General features: G+C 30.4%; 1 protein-coding gene across 1 annotated transcript in view; it reads right to left on the reverse strand.

Annotated features, from left to right (window-relative positions):
• Positions 1–19,454: 19,454 nt before the first annotated feature.
• LOC112506976 (axial regulator YABBY 5-like) overlaps positions 19,455–22,458 on the reverse strand; it is a 12,358-nt gene continuing 9,354 nt past the window's right edge. Inside the window, exons 3-7 of the mRNA XM_025111336.1 lie at positions 21,827–21,935; positions 21,661–21,709; positions 21,501–21,576; positions 20,969–21,040; positions 19,455–19,649 (exon numbers count right to left, since the gene is read on the reverse strand). Of these exons, the coding sequence (XP_024967104.1) occupies positions 19,599–19,649; positions 20,969–21,040; positions 21,501–21,576; positions 21,661–21,709; positions 21,827–21,935 (357 nt within the window). The 3' untranslated portion in view covers positions 19,455–19,598. The remainder of the gene's footprint in view (positions 19,650–20,968; positions 21,041–21,500; positions 21,577–21,660; positions 21,710–21,826; positions 21,936–22,458) is intronic.

Genomic DNA, 22,458 nt, shown 5'->3' on the forward strand with positions numbered 1-22,458 from the left:
CGGGATTTGAAATCCGACCATTTCTACAAACCAAACGTAGGATTGGAATGAATTTCAAATCCAAATCCCTCCAAATCCCTCAAACCAAACGCGCCCTAAGTTTTAGAGTGATTTACACTTTTAGTTCCTATAATTTGTTAAAAACTGATTAAACGCTCATAATGATTATTAACAAACAATGTGAATTCCATAAACCTTGAATTTTATGAAATAAAAAATTTAGGTACCATCAATGTAGATGCACTATATAGACGATCAATGTAATTCACTCTCTATATTTGTTTGTTTACCTTTTAATAGTTTCATTAAGAGGCAGCATCTGAATCGTTAAGAGGTGAATCTTGTTTAGCAAAAAAAAGTCTGCTTCTTAATGGTTCTAAAACCCTCTGAATGATTTTGTATCATGAGCATCCCTTAATCATTCAACGTCCTAATTTCATTGTAAACAATTACCAAACAATTATATTTAATTTTGCACTATATCATTAGAGTCTCTGAATCATTCTGACCATTTAATCATTTTGTACCAAACCATTAAGCAACTGCCAAACAATATATATATATATATATATGATTGTGTAAAAAATAGAGTTAAGGTGAGAAACATGAGAATGGATCTGGACCCTTAATCACCAATCTCAAACCCATCCATGAATCGCGCTTGTTAAGGTCTGCATATTTCTACAAACATGAGAACCACATCTAGTATCCAATACCCATTATGTATAAGAACTAGAACGGTTAGCTTTCATAACATAGATACATGAAGTCGAAGTTGCACTTCCCTTCTTCTTTTTTTGAAGATAGAAAGGCCAGTTCCTCCTCCAATCCCCAAGTTTGTAAAAATGAAAACAGTCACCCTCCTTTAGTATACTTACCTTGGATTTCTTCCCAATGCTTCCTTTTGGCTTCAAAGATTTAGAGGCGAATTTGGCAATGGACTTTCCTCTACCTTCTTGCTTTTTGTCCTTATGTACCACCAATATGGTGGACCTGTTCTTTGCAACCTCTTGATGGGTTGTTCGTAACATGTTGAGAAATTTTGGGAGAGATTTATCTAAGTCATGCATGTTGTAGTTCATCATGAATTGACTGTATCTTTTTGGAAATGCTTAATAAATTACATCAATGGCCAACTTTTTCGTAAAGGGAAAACTAGTCCTTCAAGCATCTCAATATGCCCAATCATCTTAAGCATGTGAGGTCCAACATGACTACGTTTAATCATTCTACAATGGAACAATTCCTTGGATGCTTAATACCTCTTATGTCTAGTTTGCTCTTGAAATAACTATTTTAGGTGTTTGATCATATCGAAGCCCCCCATGGTTTCATGTTGCTTCTGAAATGCAGGTTCCATGGCAATTAACATCAAACATGAGCCGTACCAAGCATCTTCATCATGCTTTCTAAAAGAATCTCTTTCAGATATAGGATCACCAGAAGTAGCCTCTTCAAGGATGTAAAGTTTCTTTTCACCTTTGAGGACAATCCTCAAGTTTCGATACCAATTGATGAAATTTGTTCCATTTAAGTTTTCCTTCTCAAGGATTGATCGCAAAGGGTTTTTCATAGGAATGTTCGTTTGTGCCATTGATGATAACAATAGAAATGCAAGAGTTTTAGTGTCATGAATTTGTTTTTGTTTAACAAGGACTTCTATAAAACAAGCTCCCACTATTTTATGCAAAACAATAACCTTCTCTTATAGTTTTGGAAAAACTTCATAAGCTTTCTAGTGGACTAGCATGTGGAAAATATAAACCCAAAAGGTGATAGCAACCAGTAAACATGACTCAATAGTATCATACAAAACAAGTAATGATGGTAAGAATTACCAAGTATCATACCTCATGGACAAATAAACTCAAGGAAGGTGAAAGTGAAACTTAAAAGATGATTTCAGATGGTGAATGTGAAGCAATATTTTGGATGGTGAATTAACTAACTACTATAAAAAGAACAGTAAATAAAAGAAAGCATGTGTGTAAGACCAGGCTAGAATTTCAACATCAGAGTATGAAGAATCTTGCTATAACATAACTTGAGGTTGCTGTAGCAATAGTTCTCTGCAATACTACTGGATTAAGTGGACTTCTTTTGAAGTTCGGATTAGAATCTTTGCTGGCAGTACTCAAAGTGAGCACAAATTAAAGCTTAATACAAATCTTACATTTCTTTCCATATAGTTTTCAACCTATGCAGGTTGCTACAACTCTTATAGCCTCTATAACACTATTGGTTAAAACATTTACTTTAGCTTAATTTTAGTTCCAACTCATCTGAGTAAAATAACATTTGTCAACTTGCAAAGATTACTAGGTGAAATATTAATCCCAACGATAGTAAGATTGGGATGAATAGTGTTATTACTATCCATAATCAATTTGACACTACCTATTGAAACAATGTCAAATTGTCAAAGATTAATAGGTGAAATATTAATCCCAATGATGAATAGTGGAGTAGATTACTGTGGCAAAAGTAATTATCCACGAACACCAGGTTTATTCTTCCAACCTTCACTCCTACCCAAGCTAGGGTGTTTAGTCCGTTATTACTGAGATGAATGTAAAAGACTTGAAAGTAAATGACATGAAAATAAGTTGTTGAAAAGTAAACGTGCAAAAAATTGTACAGTGGAAGTTGTAGGTGTTGTTGTACCAACTGACAGAAATAAAGAACACTCGAACACTAAAAGTTGCAAAAAGTATTAAGTTGCTAGAAAGCAAAGCTTGTAAGAAGCTTTGTCTCAGCCTTAGACATAAACATCCACCCTCACATATATAGCACTAAGGGGGACTAGAGGACAATAAAGAAAGTATAAGGGGACATATATTTTCAAAGGGTTAATACCCGATACAAAAGTCAACCTGTAAACTAGTAGTTAAGTACAAAGGTAATCCTTCCATCGACAAAATCAAATCTTCCAAAAGCATGCTGATTACTTCCAAAAGATGCTCCATTCAAAAGTTGAGCGTCAAAAATATCTTCAAGGTTGATCATGAAGTCGTCCAACTTCTGTTGCTGTGGCAAAACCGGCTGCAACAACAGTTTTGTTAACACATTTTCCACAATTACATAGAACGTTACCAAATTCCAACCTAACTCCAAATAATCTTAAACCATAAAATAAGAATAAAAAGACTGAATATGTGATTGGGAAGAATTAAAATGAAGTAAAATAAAGTCCTAATTAGGTGCTAAAGTGTATAATTCTATACACTTATCGTGGATCGAAATCCATATTCTAATTATTAATCAATTTAGCTTTAATTATCTTATCAACTAGTAACGTTTTTAGGTGAGCAAAGACTTTGCTACTTACATCTCTATTTAAACTCATTCGCTATGAATAATCCCAACCCATGCCTCTAAGTCCCTAATCCTATTACGCTCAACTCGGTTGAGACAAACCCAAAATCGCGTGCAAGAATCTTATTCTTACTTTATCTTACTAAGATTAAAGAGAGTACCTCGCTTTAGCATGACCCACTCTCGACGAAGAAATCTTTGACGAGTGCCACTTTGGAAGGCATCTTAAACTTAATTTCTTTTGTAAAGGACTTTATTTAGTCTGAATTTACCACTACTTCTTTTGTAATAGATCGTTTCGTCATTACTTGATTAAACCAAAATCCAGGTTGGAGGGAGATCATGAAGATCACTTGAATCCCTACCTTCCTTAGATTGTTTGTCTTTGTAACAAAATCGATAAAATCTTGCTTTGATGTACTAAAATCTTATCACGCAACCACAAGGGTGGTGTCTGATTGGTTTGAGCTTGGCTCCAAAGGTCAAAAGTACCAGGAGGTCCCAGGTTCAAATCCAAGGAGAAATAAAAATCCCCTTGTGGCCACGGAGGTTCAAATGCGGTGACTCCGGGCTATCTGCAAAGCAGGTGGTCGCCCTGAGGTTAGTCGGCTCACATAACGGATTAGACATCCAAGTTAATAAAAAAAATCGATAAAATCTTGCTTTGATGTACTAAAATCTTATCACTTAAATATCGACGGTCCATTTATATCTTACATAAATCCTCAATCTTTTTTTTTATTATCAAAACTCCTTTTACTTATCTTCTAAAACTCATTTTGAACAATATATAACATGCATCACATACATGTATAAAGCATTAAGTGTAAACATACATAATGCATGATATATGTGAAATGGTTATAGCACCATCCTATATGAGATATTCATAAATCCATCTAGACCAAAACACCCAAGCCAACAACGAAAATAAAACCTAAACAACTGAAACACAACGAGAAACGCTCACAGAAATGCATCAACAAAAAAAGAAGTCGGAACCGCAACCGATGCCTCTTAGTCTGAAGCTAACTACTTATTGAAATGAAAGGCCGAAAATGAAATGAGAAGTCATAACCAAAGCCAATCCAAACAACAAGACCCGACGATGGTCTCCAAAAAAACTCACCCTAATATTCTTACAGAATTTATAGTCGACCAATTAAAGAACAAATATTATTATTATTACTATTTAGATAAACTAATTTAAAGCTTCTCTACACTTCATTTTTTTTAATTAACCTGGATATTCAACTCGCTATGTGAGCCAACTAATCCCAGGGCGACCACCATAGCCCATAGTCACCGCATTTGAACCTCCGTGGCCACAAGGGGATTTCTATTCTTCCTTGGATTTAAATTTGAGACCTCCTGATACTTTTAATTTTTAGAGCCAAACTCAAACCAATTACACAAGGTTTCTACACTTCATCTTTTTGTTCCTCTAACTTTTGTTTTTTTTTAATCTATAGCATATGGCATCTTCATGGACATCTTTGTGTTTGCAGATTTTTAAGTCTTATTTTTTTGTTGGGTATCTACTTACATATTTAAAAAAATTGTTGTGTTTTTTTTAACTTTAAAAAATAAAGGATAAAAAATTGTTAATAAATAATTATATCTTAAATTTTCTTTTGTTATAATAATGCATATCATAGTCTAAAACTGTGGATTTGCTACTTACTCCGGCTTTTAACTTCCGTAATCAACAACTTGTTTGCTGAGTGACAATGAGCGACAACCACAGGTGATGTAACCTCTTATGAAACAAGGAATTTGATGATTGATTTAGCTGGAGAAAAGGGTACGTGTCACCATCTGGAGCGTTTTCACCGCCTTGGTCCTACAATCTGTTGGAATATGGAAGGCATAAACTCAATGGAAAATAATTGTATTCCTCCAAGAATCTATAGGAAACGGAGTAGGATACGTGTTTCAAAACTTTACCGGAACGAGCAGTCACCTTTGATGTCGTATCTGACTCTAAGCCAACTAAATCACCTCATTGCCTCCACGATATCTATGCGAATTTTCTGTATCCAGTTGACATCCAATGCCAAAAGAGGAGGTCCTCTTTCTTCCCCGAATGCTAGATGCGGTCTCCAACTCCTTGGATGAGAGAAATAACAACTTGTGGAATATAGAGATAAAGAATTGACCCGAATGGATAATTCTTGCAACCAACGTATCCATTGTCTCACAATGGCTCCCTGTTTATATAATTGTAATAATGGTCCTTATAATAAACTAGTATTATAAGTACCATATTTGAAAGACTGATACATGCTTTTGTAAGATCTAATATCTTCAAAAACATGCTTGTCTTTTTCTTTTACATATATATTATGATTTTATAAGTCACCACTTGTCAATCCTATCCCACGCTTATCAAATAAACCAGCTTTAATTTGATTATATTTAATCTGATTGAATATCACAAAATCAGATATAATAATTATACACTTAAATTATTTATTCTCTTTATTCAGATATACATTTTTATGGATGTGACCCATTAGGACTTTATCATGTAGGCAATAATTATACATCCTATTTATGAATATAAACAAAGAGCCACCTCTAGCAATATATCATCGAAACCCAAATGATAAAATTTGATAATTCAGCTAATCAACAAACTATGTGATCATTATCGGTATACACATTTATGTCCCTTTGTCCTTGATATCCAGACTGAACACGAGGCATGGATATGTCATTCTTGTTATGTTGGATTTTTAGTTTCTCAAATCCATAATATATTAATGAGCATGCATGCACTTCCTTATTATTATCGAGATGACAACAGATATCACTCTTGTCATCCAAGAGAAACAAATACTATCTTGAGTCATGCTAGTACTACTATGTGATGGGTGATATACCTAACAACTGTTATATCACCGATTACAAAATGATTAGAATCAATTATCAAAGTACACCACTTACATGAGGAACATCTATGATATTCATATGACAACCAATGAAACATACTCATAACCAGTCACGCCTCGTAAGATCCGATCTTCTACCCATACATGGATTCTACAACTCCAAGTGAATCCCTACACAAACTAGTCGTACCATATTGATTCAACATAAACCCGAATTAATATTTGAATGAGGAAATTTTAGAATACAATATTCTACGGTTATTATTACGTTTAGATATAACATAGAATAACATATAGACATAAATATGCGCAACCCCTTTCATTTAATAAACACGACACTATATCAAAACATAATCATCCAATGATCGGCTTTTGGCATATACACTAACACGATCATCATAAGGGAGGAAAATCGTAATTTCCCAAGCAGCAGGTAGATGATGTCGGGGATCAAAATCGAGACCTCTCATATGATTATTAACCTCATTAAATCACTAGAAGTTATTAGTATTGGTGACATCAAACTTCTGTTATGGAGAGTTTTACTTTGAAATTTGTGTATGTTGGTCGGTTTCAATACGTAATCCAAAAATTGGTCTCTTAAGCCACTTAGTTTAATTATTTGTGTCAATTTAGGTTACACATACAACAATAACTTCATGTATTTCCATATTCGTCTATGAGTTTTGCAAAATCCTTTGATTTTGTCCCTCGTACTAATGGTCTTTAATATTATTGTTAACTCCAATTAAATGAAGGGTAATATAGTCATTTTACATATCCAGTATTTCAATTTTGTTTTTCAACAGAATACCTAAATCCTTCTCCCTCCTCACAATCATCAGACCTTTTCCTCCCTCCCTCACACCTACATATTTACCCTTCATATCCATCAACAATGAAATCAAAATATCGTAACCCTAAGCAATCATGAAATGAAGAAAACCTAAATGCTAAATTGTTTACAGAGATGGAGCCACCTAAGGAAATCGTTTGCATAACTGGATCGAGTCACTTGGAGCTGTAGTTACCATAACAGAAAATGTGATAAGGAACTTGCAGAATTAAGGCGACTCACCTTAATCCAGGGAAAAGAGAAAACGACCAAACTACCTATTTTTAACTGAATTTAACGGGAAAACATAACGGCCACTAGACGGAGGGACTAAAACCAAGGGATTTTGCAAACGTTAAAGACAAACATGAAAGTAATGAAGCTGATGAAGGAAAATCATTAAAATGGACAAAAACATCAAGAACCAAATCCATAATATACTCTAAATTTTATATAAATAAGTTCTATCAAACTAGAACTGGAACATATATAATACAATCTTATTATTGTAACTTTTCCTTTAAAATATTACTTATTATTTTATGAAATTAAAAAGTGGACAAAAAGGGTTTTGAGGGGTTAACCCCACCCATTTAATCAACTAGTTTAACAACTCTAAAATTTAGTCATCTGACCTGATTCATCGTGATCTGTTATCCAATCTGACAATCGCTCAGTATTAAATTTGTCTTTAATTATCACTACGATACAAAATATGGTACACCAATAACTTTTTTTTCACTTTTGTCTACGTGAAAAATACCTAACAAAGAGAAAAAGTTGTGAATGAAATGAAGAAGGGAAAACAATGCGTAGGGCTCCAATTACCCAATTTGGAATCACCATTTAACATGATTCTATCAAGAAAAAGTACTATTGAAAAGACCTCATACTCATTATGCTTGTGATTATATTTTTATAAGTTATTTAATTCCTCTTAAAAAGTCATGTTACAAAATACTGAACGATTAAGCCAGTGGCAGATCCAGAAAATTAATAGGGTGGGGGCACGTTGGATGGGACATGGGGGAAGAAAGCATATGGTCATATGGGACTGGGGGAAAACCATGTAAGATGAGAGTGAAAATATAAAATTTAAGCTAGTCAACAAAAGTTTTTTGATTTTTGACTAGGGGCTTTTCCCCCCGGTGCTTAAAGGCGGGATCCACCCCTACTCATAGCTATTACTAACAAATTGATGATAGTTGTTAGCAAAAGGGATCGAGGCCGACAAACGACAATGACTGGTTTATAAAGGTCAGTGGAAAGGGTTGGATATGAAGTTGCAACTGTAAGCATCAATCAGTTACAGATTAATCATATGAGCGATTAAGAAAAAATTATTATATTGGTTTTCATGAATGCAATCCCTGAAAAGGTATTTATCAGATTTCCATCTTCTATCTTATTATTGATTAATAATTTCTTCTAGGCTTGATTGTTGATCTTTCGTAAAATTCGTCGATCTGGACTATATGATTCTCAGGTTTTTGTAATTCTCTCTCGATCTCATCGTTAGTTTTAGCTGTATGTAAACCTATGTCAGTTTCTGATGATTTTTATCGACACAATTTCCGTTATTTTTCTCCGTCGTCTGCTTAAACGATTTTTGTAAACACAATTTCAATTATTTTGGTGATGAAAATGTGGGTTTATTAACCGAAACAATTTAGAATCGGTTTCAACAATTTGCTGGAAAAAGCTTATATGGATTCAGACGTTTATTAGTTTACAAAACAAACAATCTTATTGATTCTGTTTTTACACTTCAACATCACCTCTCATCAATCAGAAACGAAATAAAATTTAAGACTTCAGCACTACATAAAGAATAAACAATGCCTAAGTTTGTTTTGTTTAAGAAGTCTTGTTGTTGACGAGTAGGGCTCGCAACTAGGGATGACAATTTTGTTTCAAACCAACCAACATGTATATCAAACGTACCAATTAAGTTGGTATGTATCAGACGTACCAATTAAGTTGCTACCAACTTAATTGATATCAATTACATTTAGACATGCCAATTTAGTATCATGGTATCAACTTATTTAATTATTTATTAGTTTTTGTGTTGTTCTTATGTACTGATTATTGCAAACATTATAACTTTATCTATTTTGTTTGAAAATTTTAATTCATGCAGGTTTTATTCATTCCAATTAAAAACCCTTAGGGGCTGTTTGGTTCATGGATTTGGATGGAATTGAAAGGAATTGGAATGGCCAAATCTTTTGACCAAATTCCAAATACAATGTTTGGTTCATATGGAATAAAAATGATGGAATCCTTTCAATTCCAATAAATTCCTTCATTCACGGATTTTACATTCCATGGCAATACCCTCGGATTTCAATTCCTTTCCGACAAATTCCATCCCTAATCCAAATTCATTCCAATTCCATGCAACCAAACGCAATCACAAGACATGGTCAAATTCCATTCCATTCCTTCAAAGTCAAAATTATTTGATGAATTCCAATTCCATCGAATTCCATTCTACGAACCAAACGCCCCCTTAAACATTACATGTGTTACCCGAAAACTCAAAATTTCAAAAAGTAGCAAGGTTTCATATATGTAATCTGAAGTTGGTACAAAACTGATTCCATAAACGACAAATGTTATGTATTGCACACTGTTCATATATGACAATTGTTCATTAGTTTACACCATTCATAAATTATACATTCCATATTAATAAATCAATATTTTAAAAAGTTTTCATTTTATAGGCTCGTGATTATTACTAGGTTAACAATAGAATGAGTAATTGCCAAATTCTTAATCAATTTTAGGTTTCTAATATAAATATTGGGTCAACAATTTTTGAAACAACTAGTTGTGTACCCGCGTAATACGGCGTGAGCCATGAATTTTAACGATTTTGAAGTTTCATTGGTTTTATAAGATAAGATTTAACGATGATATATGTTACACTTGGTCTTTACATATTAATACAATTTGAATAAATAAGAGTTATGGTTCCAATTACAGACTATCGATGAAAAAAATTGTATGACAGTTAAAAATCCAATATATTTAAACGACTCCACAAATGTGTTCGATTTACACCAAAAACAAAGAACCAAGAAACTTGAGTTTTAAGATAAACACTTAAAACCAATAAAGAAAACTACAAATTTAACAGATCATAAGCCATGAAAAGACCAAAAAAGATGAGTTTTAGAATGAAATTTCAACTATTTAACCTCTTTCTTGTCCAGAAACTCAGATTAAGGTTGAATTAACACATGTATATATATATATTTCAAAAAAAACTCAATAACATATTAATTCAAAACATATTATATAGTGCAATTTGGAAAGCCTAACCCCAAAATATATAGTATATATATATATAAATAAATAACTATAAAAGTATAAATCGTAAATATTAAAAATATTTTTTCACAGTATATATAATATATAATAATATAATTAAGCCAAAAACTATTCAACATTGGACTCATTTCGAAGGTATTAAAGAGACGATTATAATGATGTAACTTGTTAAAATAAAAATGTATTTTTTTAAACATGTTTTAATTGATATACAATTATGTATATTAATTTGATAAATGTTTTAAATGAAACATTTAAAAGTAAAGGACTTAAAGTAAATTAATTAACTAATTATAGGGGTATAAAGTGTAAATTTAAAATTATAATTTTCAAAAAATCGGTTGTGAGAGAGTGAGTGCATGTGAGGAGAGAATGAGGTGAAAAAAATGTATAAAAGGTATTTTGGTCATTTAGTATTTTAAGAATTTAAGATTTTTGCTAAATTTGTTTTTTAAGATAGTATAGATGTTGTAATTACCAAAAAAAAAATGCTAAAAGAAATATCCCTAATCCTTTCAAAACTTATCATTTGTTCATGATTATTCACCTATATTTATTAAAACATCATTTTTTTTATTTAAAAATGTCCTGACAAATTTAATAAGTAAATTACAAGGATTAAAGGCTATGATTAGTTCACATAATTAATACCAATTATTAGGTTAACAATTGAACTAGAAAGGTACCCACGAAATGCAGCGAGATAAATCTCAATTTTGATGTTTAGTTTTTATTCTGTCTCTATCGATATAATACGATTTTATGTGTTTTTGAGAAAAACGATAATGTTTTTATTTTTAAATGAATATAAATTTGAAGATAACATAAAAATTTTTAAAAAATAAATCGCTATTAGTATCAAATTAACTATTTAATAGTTCTCGTTCTTTGGTGTAACTTCTTTAATTCAATTTTTATTACGATTTAATTTAGATTCAATAAAAAGAATTATTTTTGATTTAATAATATAATATTTCATAAAGATATAATTAAACATTCTAAGAACTCAATAATTATCTTAATTATATTTTAGGTTTTTTATATTTAAAATGGATGTTTATCATGTATTTGATTATGTTTATCTGCAGTTAGTTACACGAATTTGAAAATGAAGTTTTAATAAATTGTACTTATGCAAAATTATTTGTAATCTTGAGTTTAAAGTGATATGTATCAATAAACAATAATTCATGCATAAAAACTGGTTTGTAAGAGTTTTTGTCAAATGTTTTATAATATAGTATAGATATACCGTAATGGGTGATGGGTAATGGATAGCAAAAAACCACTGATCGATACCCTACCCATTAAAATATCGGGTAAGTGAATAAGTAAACTTTCTTCACATTACCCTTATCCAATAGATCAATATACAACGGGTAAAAGGGTTACCTTTACCCGCTACCAACCCTAAAAACAAAATAGAGTTTCTGAAAGTAAATTTTACAAAATAAAAAATGAAAACAAAATACGATATTTACATAAACTCTTACTAAAATAGGAATTTGATCGATAAAACGGCTAAAACATAAATTTCGTGTATAGTTTTACTATTTTAATCAATTTAGGGGTTGTTTACCGGAACACTTATCCGGTAAGTATTTATCGGTAAAATTCAGCATTATCGCTTACTTATCGGATAAGATTTTATTCACTAAAAYGCATCATATGCAACAATTTATCCCGGTAAGYGTTTATCGGTAAAATTCAGCATTATCGCTTACTTATCGGATAAGATTTTATTCACTAAAATGCATCATATGCAACAATTTATCCCGGTAAGCGTTAACCATGACAAGAGTCATCGTCCTTACTTACTGGGTAAGACTCTCGATTCTTGCCTTCACTCTTATCAGGTAAGATTTTTTGTCATTGTCATATTCATCAGGTAAAATACTCGGATAATCGTTTAGTAAACGACACCTTAATGTATAATTTTGTTCACAATTCTAAAAGAGAGTCGTTGTAGACGTCATGTCAAAAAGGACAAACGACAAAAGCATCCTTCAACTTTTTATAGTTGAATCATCCTCCAACTCAAATTAATACTTATTAAAATAATGATAATATTTCTATTTTATTATTTAGTACTAGGTGTGTATCTGTATAATATGGTGGGAGTCGTGAATTTTAACGATTCTGATATTTCACTGGTTTTATTAGAGAAGATTTAACGATGATATAAGTTACACTTGGTCTTTACATATTGATACAATTTGAATAAATAAGAGTTATGGTTCCAGTTACAATCTATCGATGAAAAAAATTGTATGACAATTTAAAATCCAATATGTTTAAAATCTAACATATTTAAACTACTCCACAAATGTTTTCGATTTACACCAAGAGTAAAGAATCAAGAGATCGAGAGTGAGACCGAGAGTTTTAGAACAATTAAATAGGAGATGAATGAGAGAACTTTTAATAACTCATGATGAATATCAATTTGAATCCCACCTTGGAGGATGGGGAGAAGACATAGAGGTATGAGAGGGTGAAGACATGAGTGATAAGTATCAAAAGTATCTTGGAAACATAAAAATAAAAAATAATAACGTGCATTGGTAACTTGTAATATATGTTATTTTAATTGTAGATTAATAGATTTTAAGACTGAATGCATAACATAGTAGTACTTAATGCATTATGATAAGTTATTAGATTTTCAAACCTAAAAATGAGTTGGTTACCATAACTATATTTCCGTTCATAACCAACTACGAATAAAAAATGAAGTTGAGAATTGAAATTTTATTAAGATTTGTAATATAAATTAATCTAGTTTGAAGAATATCTATGAAAAACAGAAGATTTATTTAAGGGTTAAATGCATGAAATAATAATATATTTTTATAAATTTCTTTATTATAGTATTCTATTTTCATTTTTTCTTATTACAACAATATACTTTTAAATTATTTTTTATTAGGGAAACATGTTAGGGAAAAATCTACCTATTATAACAGTGTGTAACTTGTTACCTCTTAAATCAGTTAGCCCCTTACCTTTTTTTCTTTGCTTCATTGGCTTTAATGAAGTGATGTGAATGACGCATCATTTTGATGATATGACTAAAATAAAAAAAATTGTTTAAAATTATTTTTCATTACTACGATTTGGATAAAAAAACATTTAATTTTTTTACTTTTCTTATTAAATTATATAAAAATTAAATATTCTAGAGTAAAATATTTTTTTAAATAAATATGATATATTATTTCCGAGATAATTATTTTGTTTGTAAAAAAATTATAATGATGTAACTTGTTAAAATAAAAATGTATTTTTTTAAACATGTTTTAATTGATATACAATTATGTATATTAATTTGATAAATGTTTTANATTTTGTAAAATTGTTATTAATCGTATTACTATTACTACTATTTTTCAATATATTTAGACGTTAAAAATACAAATATAACAATTTTCAAAATGTTTTTATAAGTTATATAATGATTAAAGTTATGTTTCTTTTATTTCATAAATAATAAAACTTCGATATATAATCTTATAAAATATTTAATTTAATATTATTTTGAAAAATTATTAATTAATGAAAGTCTATATGGTTGACCGACTTTATTTTGTGCATATTATATGTAGTGATTAATTCCTAAATACGTTGTATAACAATCTACTTTCATGAATTTCTTTATTATAGCATTTTGCTTTCATTATTTTTTATTACAACACTGTACTTTCAAAAAAAAATTTATTAGAGTATCATACTTTGAAGATTCTACCTTTTATAGCAATGAGTAGTCTGTTACATTTTAAATCGGTTAATGTCTTTACTTTTTTGTTTGTTTGGCTTAAATGAAGTGATGTGGATGACACGTTATTTTGATGACATGATTAAAAAAAATAAAAACTATTTCAAATTATTTTTAATGATTTTCATTTATACTGTTTAAAAACATTCTCTTTTTAACTTTTTCTTTTTAAATACATACATTAATATTCGAGAGTAAAATATTTCTTAAATAAATATGATATATTATTTTCGAGATAACTATTTTCTTGTAAAAAAGTAACACTTCTTATTTTATTTTGTTCAAAAAATACATTTTTTTAAAGATGTTAGCGAGATAAATTGTGGTCTACAATTTTTTTTTTTGATATTTTTATATTAATGAATAATTCAAAAAATATAATTAGTTTAATATATTTATATTCCAAGTAAATTTTTTTAAACAAGTATGACATATTCAAATATTTTTTGGTTAAAAAAGTAACAATTCTTATTTTCATTTTTCAAAAAGAACATATTCTTTAAAAATGTTAGCGTGATAAATTCTGTTCTACTAGTTTTATTAATATTGATATGTTAATGAATATTTAGAAATTTTTTAATTTATTTAATATATTTATTAAATAATATATAAAAATTTTAAATAATAAAAATATTAAAATTAAAAGTACAGAACTGATAAATGTTATGATAAAATAATTTTAAAAGTACAATGTTGTAATAAGAAATGTCATATCGGCAATAGTACATGTGGACAACTACATGGACATTAATGTGGTATGAAAACCTGGTATAATGAGTAAATTTAAAAGGTTATCCAATTTATAATACGTAAATTTTTCAAAGTACGATGCCCTAACAAAAAATAATTTAAAAGTACATTGCTATAATAAAAAAAACTGAAAGTACAATGCTATATTAAGAAAACAAGTTGCTATCTTGTACATTTTGCCATTTATTAATATTGATGTTGATTGCTATAACCATATTTTAAACTTAATCAAATCGAAACCCGATATTTTTTCAAAAACTGAAGATATCCAAAAACCCAACAAAACACTCTCAATTTAAGTCTTTTTTTATTTCGTTATGTAAATTTTTTTTAGCAACGAGATTGTAACAACGCCTAAACAACGTATACGAATAAAATGCAGACACGAAATGACCACAAGATGGAACATATGAAGTGTTTTTGCAGTTCGGTGTAAATGACATGTTTGTGGGGTTATTATGTCCATTCATCAATCAAATCATATTTCTTGAAAAAAGATCCCTCTACAAGGCAACCACTTATTCATAGTTTTTATTTAAACCGTCATACAATTTTTTTCATCGATAGTCTGTAATTGGAACCATAACTCTTATTTATTCAAATTGTATTAATATGTAAAGACCAAGTGTAATCTATATCATCGTTAAATCTTATCTTATAAAACCAGTGGAACTTCAGAATCGTTAAAATTCATGGCTCCCGCCGCATTGCGCGGGTACACAACTAGTTTTTACTTATGAATTATGAACGTATGAAATTTCCTCGTCCAGTTCTCAGACCTCCATTTGATCTGACAACCGAGATTTCCCCCCAAAATGTTATCCTTTGTCTCTCCCGGAGTTACTCTTTCAAAGTAAGTAACACAGTAAGATATTGTTGTAACAATGTTTTTGAAATCTTTGAAAATAGAAAAAAATATATTAACTTTGTGTATGAAAGAATGAATTTATAAATTCATATAGGTGGAGGTTCAAACGAGAACACCTCTATTTTATGAGAACACGAGAACACGTATTATCACATATGATAATACGCGTGAGGGGACCATGTGATGTACGGACGATGTGTTCTACGACTTAGGTCGCATTGAAGGTTGTCTGCGTCTATGATTTAGCATCACATGTGATGGTCTTGATGGATTATAGTATCATATCAACAACAAAATTATCACATGTGATAATACTTATGAGAGGGGGGGGCTTAATGGTGTAAGGACGACTTGACCCGCAAGCAAGATCGCATCGAAAATCACAAGCATCTCTAATTTAATATCACATGTGATAAAATAATAGTATTACATGTGATTGTCTATAGTAAAAGAATGGTTTTGTGTTCTCGTAAAATAAAAGTATTCTCGTTTGAACCCTTTTCTATATGTATGTATGTGTCTATATATATATATATATATATATATAAATTCAAATAACACATAAGAGCACTTGAATTAAAATCACCCAAACATATATTACAAAATCTATAAAAGGGTCTGCCACACCACTAAAGACAAGTCAAATGATGGGATGTTTTTCACTCAAAGACAAAGATTCATGTAAAAAGGTAAAATTTATTTACTCGGCAACAAATACGAAAATGTCCTAATATTTAAATGCTTTTTTAAATATTTAAATATTTTTTTAAATATTTAAAATGTTATCTAATATCCATAAAATAAAAGAAATCTTATCCGGTAAGTACTTATCGGTAAAATTTAACATTATCGTTTATTTATCGGGTAAGATTTTATTCATTAAAATGCATCGTGTGCAATAATTTATTCCGGTAAGCGCTAACCGTGGTAAGAGTCCTCATCCTCACTTACAGAGTAAGACTTTCGATTATTGTCTTTGCTCTTAACCGTAAGATTCTTAATTTTTGTCATTTCATCCGGTAAAGTAAAGTGACTTGGTAAGCTCTTACCCGGGTAAGCGTTTGGTAAACGGCACCTTAGATAGAGATTAGATAAGAGCAAGGCTCTAAATGACATGTGATGTGGCGTAGCGATGAGTTTAAGCCTCAAGCATTAGGAGTCACGACAAGCCCATTAGGTTTTTCAATACATCACTTATGACTACAAGTCTATATATCATATTAGTGGAGCCTAATCAAATGAGAACTCGGTTGCTTGTGATAACTGTAAAATCCAATGTGAACAAATAATTTAATTTTATTGATTTTATTTAATAATCGGTAAAGTCATGGCTTAGGAGTTTCTACTTTATACTTCCCTCATCACCGTCTCAGACTTTCTAAGAGAGAAGATCAATCGGTGGCTGCTATCTTTTCTACTTCATAACTCTCACCGTTTTAGAGTTTCCCCATAGCGATACATTATTTTGCATAATGTCATACATCGTGTATCACAGTCTGTTTCTTGTGTATAACTTCTTTTAACTTTGTGTATCTTGGGGTATTACAGTGTGCATCTTGTATATATATATATATATATATATATATTATATATATATATATATATAGACTTGGGATCATGTGAGACCAAYCTGTTTTCGTGAGACCCGTGAGACCAACATTTTACACTTGAAACTTCACAGCAAAATGCTGTGAAGGTAACCTTTACAGTGTTTTTGCTATGAAGGTTCGACTTTTTTAAACCTTCACAAACCTTCACAGTGTTTTTGCTGTGAAGTTTCAAGTGTAAAAATGTGGTCTCACGGGTCTCACGAAAACAGCCTGGTCTCACGTGAACCCAACCCTATATATATATATATATATATATATATATATATATATATATATGGGCTGGTTCAAATACTAACCAAGATTGATGTTGGTTAGCATAGTTAACACAAAAAAATGGGTTAGTATTTGAACCAACCTCTCTTTCTCTCTCTCTCTCTCTCTCTATATATATATATATATATATATATATTGGGTATCACATTGTGTATAGTTTGTATGTATTTTCTTAAACAATGTCAATGTTTTTTTAGGTATCACATTGTGTATCTTATGTTCACATGATGTTCGTCGGAGTAAGGTTCGCCGAAGCGAGGAGAGAGAAGAAAGATATTCAAAAAGACTACTTCACCCCTAATTATTATCTATAAATTTAAATTTTTTAAAAATTAATGGATAATTATCAAAATTAATATTTTTGTTAATGACCATTGATTATTAGTAATATGTGGTTGAGATTGGATCTCACGGTCATCACAAATAATCGAGTTCTCTTTTAAAAATAATCCCCCATATGTAGTTACATATGTATTTTTACACACGTGTTTTCAAATATTACTCTGGCATAAAACCATATATAATTAGGTTATATACTAAAATCTAAAAATAAAATATTAATAATAAAGTTTCAAAATTTTCTATTACTATATCATTTTTGACCATAACGTGCCGATCTAGTATTATTTGCTAATATGGACGTAAGTTTATCATCCTATTCGACGTAGCCGTCTCGTAAACGGGTATTCAAGTAATCAAGTTTTACAAGATCGGGCATGTTACATGTCAAAGTAACATAACAACAAAATTGGTTTTATAAGACGCCTAAAATGTCTAAGCTTTCTAATAAAATTGTGATAACCGTTGAGTTTATCCTATTATACATATCATTGAGGACTGCATTATTTGATTGTATTGCAAATATTTCTGAGCAAAGATATTTTATTATATTTTAGTATTTATCACCCTGCATTTGCAAAGAAGGGATTTACTCACTAGACCCTTGTGGTCTAACCTTCATTTTTTGTTTTAAACTTATGCAATGCAGGAATGGCGGAGCCCAAAGATAATAAGGGGAAAGGGAAAATGTGATTATTTTCCTAACCTGTTATCTGCTTTTGAAGATCTGCTTAAGATTGTTTATTTTGAATATACATGTTGTATTACATGTGTTAGTACATGATTTGTTTTGGAATTTTTCATATGTAGATTTTGTACATATAATAATCTTTGTACTAGTGGGACCTTGTGATATAAATTATATTTCTATGTAATGAAATATGAGTTACATGCAAATGTGGTGTTTGGGAGTGTTACAAAAATACTTTATACACTTAAGTGTACAAGACCAAACTAAAAAAACGATTTTTAGGCGTTTTAACAAGTTTTTATGATGTTTTAAAAATAAAGTGTTGTATTAACTATTTTATATGACACCATATATTAACACATATACCAAAGGGCTTTTGGCCTAGCGGTATCGTAGTCCTCGGCCTTCTAGGAGATCAGGGGTTCAAACCTCACCATAGGTGAGGAGGGTGTGTGAGTTTATTTGTTGAAATTTGCCGTATATAAATATTATATACTTCAAAAAAAAATATTAACACAGATGTCCTATAAAAAGATGATTTCTAGAACATTTCTCAAATCTGTCTTATAAAAATAACTAATAGAGCACTTTATTCTAAAATCCTTCTAACTTTTTTTTGTTAAAACGCCTAAAAACATACTAAAAACCCATTGTAAACGTTTTTAAATAAAACACCTTTATCGTCCTATAAACTTAGATTTTAAACGCTTCAACAACCAGTTGATCACGAATGACATGGAGTGATGTGGATATAAACCTCTATGGCCGAAACAAATAATTTCATATAGCAAACCAGAGTACTATCAGTTACATTTGATAAAATTTAAAATACGAGAATGACATGATAGAATCGAAAAAATAAAACAAAAAATATTTTCGAAATATAAATATCAGTTATTCATTAAATTACTCTGCTGTTGACTTTAATCGCTTCTTAGATCCTTGGACATAGCTCAGCTGCATTTAGTCAAAAGAGATTATAAAAAAAATTATAATCAATTAGGACGATTTTAGACTATTTAACAGGTTCTATACTCATGGAACAATTTATAAGGAGTTAGGACGAGTTGAAAAATATAATATATATGATTCAAGAAAGAAGTCATCTTTTTATAAGTTTATATCGAAAAATATTGAAAAGAGTTTCATGAATCCTGTATACGGCGCTTTTTTAAAATAATTTTGAAGAAATGTACAACAAAATGCTAGAAAGATTTATTGTCGAGTTCTACTAAGGGGTCGTTTACCAAATACTTACTTGGGTAAGTGTTTACCAAGTTATATTACCTTACCGGATGAATATGGTAAGGACCAAAAATCTAACCCGGTAAGAACGAGGCAAAGACTGAGAGTCTTACCCGGTAAGTAAGGGCAATGACTCTTACCACGTTCAACTCTTAATTACCAGGTAAATTGTTGCATAGAAAGCCGTTTTGTTGACTAAAATTTTACCCGGTAAGTAAATAATAGTATTGAGTTTTACCGGTAAATGCTTACCGGGTAAATGTTTGGTAAACAGCCTCTAAGTTACAACTTAGACCTAATCAACAACTTACTATTTTATAAGGATATAATTCATTATTCCGCTTAATTTCATCCTAACAATTTATAGCAACACACACACACATATATATATATATATATATATATATATATATATATATATATAAAAGGTGTATAATGTGGATTCTATAAATTTAAAAGTTGTATTAATTTTTCTGATTGTACCAGATAAAATATTTAAGTGAATGTTAAAAACAAATAGTTCGATTTTGAGTTTTTAATTTAATAAAAATAAATGAAAAGATAATAAAAAAAATATTTATAAAGTTAATAATATAATAACAATTAATAAACAACAATATCAGTAAAAATTAATATTTAAAAATGTATTAATTTGATAAGTGATACACTACAACGAAATTGACTTTATATAACGTCTAAAATATAGAAGCGTCTTAAATAAAATACTTTATGTGACTTAAGTTTATTGGACTAAACCAGAAAACATCGTATCTAAAAGTGTTAGCAACAAATTTATAGAACATTTTTAGGCGTTTTAACAAGTTTTTAGAACGTTTTTAAAATAATATATCGTGTTAACTATTTCATACGACACCTTTTGAAAATTGTTATATAAACACAACTATCATATAAAAAATGGGTTTATAAAACAATTCTCAAAAATGTCATATAAAATAGCTAATAAAACACTTTTATTTTAAAAACGCCCTAAAAAACCAGAACAATTAATATATATTGATGGATGAACTGACCTCATTGGATTTTGTTTGATGATTGTTTCCCTCCAACATCAACCCAAAATGAATGTGAGGAAAATGTGCCCACTGTACCAATATCACACTCAAACTATTTTATTCAATAAGCAAAATTAAAAATCCCAAGAAGATGCATGCACTAAAATACAATGTATTTTGTTTTTAGGGGCTGTTTACTGAACGCTTATCTAAATAAGTGTTTACCAAATCACATTATCTCATTCCGTTGGATATGGTAAGGACTAAGAATCTTATTTCATAAGAGCAAGAAAAAGACCAAAAGTCTTACCCGGTAAGCGATAGCAACGACTCTTACCATGGTAAGCGCTTACCGGGTAAATTGTTGCGTACAATGTCGTTTTGGTGGACCAAAATCTTACCCGGTAAGTAAATAATAGTGTTAAATTTTACCGGTAAGCACTTATCGAGTAAGTATGTTTTCCAAAATATATATGAAATGAAATAAAGTATGTTTGATTTTAATATGATTTATTCTAAAACCCTAATAAAAATTAAGATGGATACTTACATTTTTTGCAGCAGCACTGAATGCTTCCCTATGACTTATATTTGGATTATTAGCCTTAATCCTTTGAATCTCCTGTCTAATTAAGTAATTAAAAGATGAATAAATAATTTATGTTGCAAATTATTTATAAAATTAATTGAGAGGGAACAAGTCTTGTTACTTGATGAATTGGTTATATGCGGATGGAACGCGTTGCCTTTTTTCTGGAGCTAAGAAAAGTTAAACAAGACATGAAACAATGAAGATAAAGATTACATTGTATTGTTGTTGCGTATTGTAATTAAATGATGAAACGAGAGAATCCATTGCAAAATTTGACAACTTACGACGATTGATGGTTCTTTGATCATCGGCGATTGAAGGAGGAGGTGATTTCGTGGGCATGCATCTTGTAGATGATCCTAAATCAACCCTCGAAGTGTGATTAGGATCTTGCTGAATTATTTAACAAAAAAGAATTAATTGATTAAATAGATAAAAGGGTCATTAAAATTATATACAAACACATGCGTGCGTACGCGCACACACACACATGATCGGTCCACTATCTATATATTGTCTTGTTTGTATAAAAACTACAATATTTGATTTAACATATGATTTATATGCATACAACATTATACCAAAGGGCTATTTGGTTCACATAATAGAATTGGAATTCATGAAAGGAGTTTGACTTTGAAAGAATTTGAATGAAATTTGACCACGCGTTTGGTTGGTAGGAATCATAATAAAATCTCTCAAAAGAATTGGAACAATCGTCTTTGTTTGGACTTCCCACCCATCACCTGCCCACAACCTACCAACCACCATGTCATTATTGCCGTTTCACAGCTATCACCCTGTCCCGCCACACCCATACCCAACCCCGCCCCACCACTCCTGCCCCACCCCTGCTCCATAGGTGGGGGTTGTTGGGGGGCATGCAGGGTGGGGCAAGGCGGTGGGGGTGGGGACA

This window comes from Cynara cardunculus (assembly GCF_001531365.2).
Source record: "Cynara cardunculus var. scolymus isolate 2C chromosome LG 2, CcrdV1, whole genome shotgun sequence".
NCBI lineage: Eukaryota > Viridiplantae > Streptophyta > Magnoliopsida > Asterales > Asteraceae > Cynara > Cynara cardunculus.